The sequence below is a fragment of the Hippocampus comes genome, unplaced genomic scaffold (assembly GCF_001891065.2).
Source record: "Hippocampus comes isolate QL1 unplaced genomic scaffold, H_comes_QL1_v1.1 scaffold49, whole genome shotgun sequence".
NCBI classification, from domain to species: domain Eukaryota; kingdom Metazoa; phylum Chordata; class Actinopteri; order Syngnathiformes; family Syngnathidae; genus Hippocampus; species Hippocampus comes.
In genome coordinates, this window is record NW_017804830.1 from 66,174 (window position 1) to 71,919 (window position 5,746).

At 60.3% G+C, this 5,746-nt stretch overlaps 2 protein-coding genes across 3 annotated transcripts in view; one reads left to right on the top strand and one right to left on the bottom strand.

Annotated features, from left to right (window-relative positions):
- Positions 1-880, top strand: part of LOC109514491 (diacylglycerol kinase delta-like) — a 7,540-nt gene extending 6,660 nt beyond the window's left edge. The window contains 3 exon segments of the mRNA XM_019867617.1: positions 1-139; positions 229-359; positions 447-880. The exon segment at positions 1-139 is cut by the window's left edge and continues 28 nt beyond it. Of these exon segments, the coding sequence (XP_019723176.1) occupies positions 1-139; positions 229-359; positions 447-536 (360 nt within the window). The 3' untranslated portion in view covers positions 537-880.
- Positions 881-1,334: 454 nt separating this feature from the next.
- On the bottom strand, positions 1,335-5,681 carry rffl (ring finger and FYVE-like domain containing E3 ubiquitin protein ligase). 2 transcript variants are annotated; one of them, XM_019867574.1, is made up of 6 exons: positions 5,138-5,681; positions 4,202-4,386; positions 3,835-4,032; positions 2,581-2,790; positions 1,984-2,194; positions 1,335-1,804 (listed from the first exon to the last, which is right to left on the bottom strand). In XM_019867574.1, the coding sequence occupies exons 2-6, from the start codon at positions 4,382-4,384 to the stop codon at positions 1,623-1,625; spliced, it is 984 nt and encodes a 327-aa protein (XP_019723133.1). In that variant the 5' UTR covers positions 4,385-4,386; positions 5,138-5,681; the 3' UTR covers positions 1,335-1,622. The 2 variants fall into 2 exon arrangements, with proteins under 2 accessions (XP_019723133.1, XP_019723124.1); XM_019867565.1 differs by having other exon boundaries at positions 1,335-1,807; positions 5,138-5,679.
- Positions 5,682-5,746: the final 65 nt, after the last annotated feature.

Sequence of the window (5,746 nt, forward strand, 5' to 3'; positions counted from 1 at the left end):
GCGCCGCGCTTTTGTGCCCAGGATCCCCCGGCCCACTCGGCCAAGGCCGGTCGCGGCGCCAAGTTCCGACTGGTGCCCAAGTTTAAGAAGGAGAAAAGCAACAAAGCCAAAGAGCCGCGCGGCCGCCTCGCCCTGCCAGGTAATCCGCCGAGCCCTCCTCGGGACGGCCGCGCGCGCGCGTGCGTGCGAGGCGACGCCGCTGAGCGCCCGGCTCCCCGTTTGTCCCAGTCGAGCAGTGGGGCACGGAGGAGGTCGGGGCCTGGTTGGACTTCCTGTGCCTGCCCGAGTACAAGGACACCTTCGGCCGACACGACGTGCGAGGCGGCGAACTGCTGCACCTGGAGAGGCGAGACCTCAAGGTAGCGCGCCGCCACCGCCGCCCGAAGACGCGAGGTGCCCGACGCGCTCAGATCGGTGACGCGCGCGCGTGTGGGACTCGTGCGCAGGACCTGGGCGTCGGCAAGGTGGGCCACGTGAAGAGAATCCTTCAGGGCATCCGAGAGTTGAGCCGCAACGGCAGCGCCAGCGAGGCCTGAGCTGCGGAGGCCCCGCCCCCCAGGTGACTCTTCGCTCTCCCGGAGCAAAGAGTCAACCGGCGTCCGAGCGAGCCTGCCGTCGGCGGCGCCGCGTCACTCCTGTGCCTTGTCGTGTGACCAACGAGCGTCCATTTCTATTTCTTGACATTGGCACGCTCCTTTCTTTCCATTTGAGCTTTCCCCTTTGATTTGGAGTGCTAACTTGGTGCAAGTCGCAGAGAACAACATTCCAAAATCAATCAATCACCAGCGGAGGTACATTTCATTCAAAATGAGAAGAAATATGTGGATTTTGATGGAGAAGCATTTTGTGCTCGTGTTATTAAGTCATTTCTCGCCTCTCAGATTCGCTTGGGTGCCAAAGAGCTCTCGTTATTTTTCATTCCGGTACTTCTCCACCGCCCCCCCCCCCCCTAAAATGGGACACTTCTCAAGGACGGCGCTTTTGACTTTTGCGGTCGGAGCGCCTTCGAAAACGGAGCAGCGTGATGAGCACGGCGCAAATAGAGCGGTAGGGCGCATGCTCGATGGAGTGCGCTTCGATAGCGCCGGAGCAAGCCCAGAAGGCACCCAAGGTGCTTTCCAGAGCCTCTCACGCGCACACACGCAGGCCGGCCCAGGCGGAGACGTGCGCACGGGCCGGCGGGAGCAAACGAGGCTTCAAAAACCAGGGTGGATTGATGGACCGGAGGGGGCCGCGCTTTCCCTTCCTCCGGCTGCCCCTCGGATTCCCAAAGGGCGCTCGAGAATGTTTGTCGGCAGCGACGACGACGGCGAGAAAAGGGAGAAATGATTGGGCCCCGTGAGAAACAGGTTTTTATTGGAAAGCTGTCCGTCGGCGTGCGGGGCGCAAAGGAGTCACTGTGCAAGTCAAGCCAGGTAGAAAAACAAACCAAAAAAGACGCCGCCCTCGCATCGCGCGCAAGGCCGACACGGTCAAGACTTTGGAGCGAGCGCCGCGACATTGTCCAGCATGGCGAGGCGTTTTGCCGCAAGCGGCGGGGCGCGAACCGGAGCCGGCCTTTGCGACGCTGACCGCGAGCCCCCCCCTCCCAAGTACGAGCGCTCGCGCGCGCGCTACCTGCGTCAGGACCTGAAGACGTGGACGGCTCGGATGACGAATTGGCGGCAGATGGGACACTCGCTCATCCGCTTGCCGCACTTGGTGCACGTGATCATGTGGCCGCACTCCAGCAGCACGCAGTCGATGGCGGCGTCCATGCAGATGCGACACAGGTTGCCGTCGGGGCCCGGCGGAGCGCCGTCCTCTTCTGCGGGGAGACGTGCGGCCTTACGTGACGGGGGAGTTCACCGGCCGCGACCCGGACGCGCCGAGCTCCGGCCCAAGAGCGACGCGGGCCGCCGTCGACTCGTTGCCCGGCAGCCGTATTTGTCGCTCATGGAAAACGGCGGCGCGCGCGTCTGGAAAGGAGACGGCGGAGCTCACCCCGGCGGGCGTTGCGGTCCCGGTAGAGGCGAGCGACTCTCTCCATCAGCTCCCACTTCTCGCAGCAGCCTTTGAAGTCGACAAAGTTCCTGGCCAGAATTTCCTTCAGCTGCCGCACGCTCAGCGCGTCCACGTCGTCCTCGCCGGCCAAGTCCGACAGCGACGCCCTGCGGCCCGCCGCTTCCCGGACGTCCTCCTCGGGGTCCCGGCCCTGAAGGAGAGCGCGTGCGCTTGGTTGGCGGCAAAGAAACCCCACGGAGCTTCTCCCCGTCCGGACGCCGCCGATTTCAAAGGCGACCGTGTCCGAGCCTTTTGTTCATGGGAGGACGGCGCCTTCGCCTTTTGTTTTCAAAGTCGTCAACGCCGCGCAAACACAAACGGTTGGGATGTTAAGGGATCCAAAAAAAAAACCAAACCCCTCTTTGGTTTCTTCGTCACCCAACTTTTCAATTCATTGGCCAACAAATGGGTGAGGGCATTTTTTTTTTCCCCCGCCCAATATCGGAAGCGGCATCTGCCTCAAAAGCGGTCGCGCCCGCTTGATCAAAGCGTTGAACCGATGAAAGGCGGAATAGCAAGCGTTCCGTAATGTCCTACCCGGTCTTGGTCCCGGTCTTGGTCCCGATCCGAAGCGTCGTCATCCAGGGGGGCGGCCTCAGGAGTCCCGGCTGGCGGGGTCCGGTCAGGGAGGTCGGCGGCGGGGGTCCGATCGGAGGCGTCGCCGTCCAAGGCCGGCGACGGGGCGTCGCCGTCGGGGGCTTCGGCCGGAGACGGCTGCTGACTCAGGATCAGTTCCACCAGCTCCTCCTGCACACGAGCGCCCCCCGTTGGCCAGCGGTGGGACACAAGCAAGTGCAAACGCCACAAAAGGCCACTTTTTCTTCGGACCGCTTTTGACTTTGCGCTCCTCACTTTGTCCAAATTGAAGCGGTTCAGGGTGGGCCGAGCCGGCACGCGCGCGACCCCGGTGGGCATGACGCGCTTCGGATAACGGATGGATGGGATCGTTTCGAGTGGTCATATCGCCGCGACAATCCGAGCCGGCGGGCCAGGCTCAGGCGCCGTCCGCGCGACGACTTAAGTCGGCCTCGGCGCATTTTTGGGAGGATTGGCAATGACGCGCGGGACGGCGGCGCCGATGCCAAATGCCGCCGCTTCCGAGAAGGCGCAAAAGCCGCGGCCACCTCCCGGTCTTTTGAGTCATTGGCGGCTCGCCGACCTTTGACCCGTGCGTGTGCATCCACGATGGGGATCTGAATCCCTTTGAGCTTCATTGCGACGGATGAAAAGCGCGCGAGAAATTCCGTTTGACTGACTGCCGTCGCATCGGGTGAGACCGGTTTTTCGACTGACGGCCGTTTCCTTGTTCCTCATTTCGGGACTCTTTGTGAGCGGCCAAAACTGCCGGCAAGGTAAGCCGGTCACGAGTTGCGTCGTTCAAGTCAAGCCTCTCCTTTGTCGAGAGCACTTTGAAAGAGGAATCCGCGCCTTCGTTACGTCTCGGGCGGATAACCGGGACGCGCTTGACTTTGGGGTCGATCGTCCATCGAGCGTCTCTCATCGTCTCGCCTTTCGACCGCCCCTCGGAAGAGGGAGCGCATACAGTCACGCCTACTCTGGCGTCCCTTCGCTGGCTCTTTTGAAAGTTCTTTTGAAGCTGCGGCGATTGGTTTTCCAATCTTGAAACGAGCCGGCCCCTGCGCCCGACCTCTCGGGGCTCCCGCGCACCCGCCCGCAGGCGCAAGCGCAACCTCGACGCACGTGCATCTCCCCGGCGCCCCGTTTGCAACTATCGTGGGCGTGGCTTATTTTCCAGGCCAGCGCCCAGTTTTTCGGAAGGCGAGCGCGTACCTTCTCTCGACAGAGGTGCGTGGCGACGCGGTGCAGGTGCAGGTAGTCCCGCAGCTCTTTGACTTTGAGTTTCATCAGCTCGGCGCGTTGCAACAGGTTGCCGTGGAAACGCCGGCAGGTGTGACACAGGCGGGGGCTGGGCTCCGTCTGAGCCGAGCAGCAGCCGCAGTAGTTCTCTTTGCAGTCGGCGCACACGTGCTGGGGGGCGGAGTCGGCGCGCGGTTAGCATTCGCACGTACCTCGCAATGGCGCGCTCCTTCGCGACTCCTCATTTGCCGCGATGGAGCCGGCCGGGCATTTTGGGTCTACGTTTTAGGAACTCTTGAAGCAGACTCTGCATTGTGTCATTTCTTGTTGCCGCGGTTACCTTGGTGGTGGGCGTGTCCAGGCGGCGCCCGCAAGCTTTACAGGCGTGTTGTTGGTGCTCGGGGGGCGGAGTCGGCCGGCCGCCGAAGGCCGAGTTGGCGTAGGACCGAGGATGCGGCTCGGGCCCGTCCGCCTCATTATCCGCCTCGTCCAAGCACAGCCAATGGCAACATGACGCCCACATTTCTGGCAACGCACGACAACGTCACGACACCCACGTTTGTGGCCACAAACAAAAAAAAACCACACGACGCCCAGATTCCTGGCAACGCGGCGCCGCCTGCAAACTTTGTCCACCCGGGACCGCATCCAGAAACAAACGGGCGAGAAGGCCGCTACGTCACGGCTTTCTGGCAAATGGCTGAGCAGTTTTCGTTTGGACGTCAGCAGTCAGCATCCGCTCAGAAAGGCAGCAGGACACGGGGAGAAATTTCACCCTCTCGTTTGTCCAACTTCAACTTTTGTTGTTGTTGTTGTTTTCAAGCCACTTTCGGCGGGTAAGGAGGGGCCAAGCAAAGGGGAGCAAGAGTCAGCTGGCCTTTTGGGAAGGTGGCAAATGTTGTGCGTGGGAGGTGAAGTTCCTCCCAAACTTTGACGGCCGGACGTTTTTTTTTTTGGGGGGGGGGGGTCAAAAGGTGCACTTTGACTTCCGCCAGTTTTACTTGACGTCAACAACAGCCCACTTTCAAACTTTCAACTTGCGACGACAAGGCCATTTGAAGAGGACAACTTTCCGTCTCACTTTCGACACTTTGCTCGCACTTTCGACGAGTTTGTCCATCGAGCGTGTGCTAAGCTAACCGAGCTAGCGGCGGGCTCGTCACAAGACGAGAGAGTCGGAAAAAAGTTTCCCAAGTTCAACGACAACACTCGCCAGCCAACCAAAGCGACAACAAGGAACCGAAAGAAGCAAAGAAAGAAGCCAAAGTGTTCTCACCTGTCGCCACTCGGACGGCGGCTAGCGTCGGCTAGCAGGCAGCTCGCGAGCCAAACAGGAACAAGGTGGCCGGCGACGTCATCAGGTGGCCGCCGTGCGTCATCGGGTCGCGTGCAGGTGATACGGCCGCGAAACACAGATTGCGCCCGCGACGTCATATCAAGGCGCAACCGCTTGGAAAACAAGGGCACTTTAATATCGCCTTCCAAATGGAGATTCTTCAAAAACACACATTGAAATGAAAGAATAGAGAAGACAGAGAGTTTGTTTGCTTTCGAGAGGTTTCAAGGAATTTTCTTGTCAACCGAGAAAGTCCCGAGAAAAATGAAAATGGAACACAACGAGATCAAACAAATACGAGCGAGCGCGATAAGGCTGATTTAGCGATGGGGACAAATGAAAATAAGAGCGATTTTAAGAAGGCATTTCAAAGGGCGTTTTGAACTCGATAATCGAGCGTTTGAGACCAAATTGTTCAACTTGCATTGCTGAACGGAAATTGAATGGGGGGGGGGGGTGATGCCGAGGCTCCAGAGCACGGTTTGAGTTGGCGGGTGGAAAAGGAGTCGCTCCCCTACCGCCCGGGGGGCCTGCCGCGCGCGCCGGCGC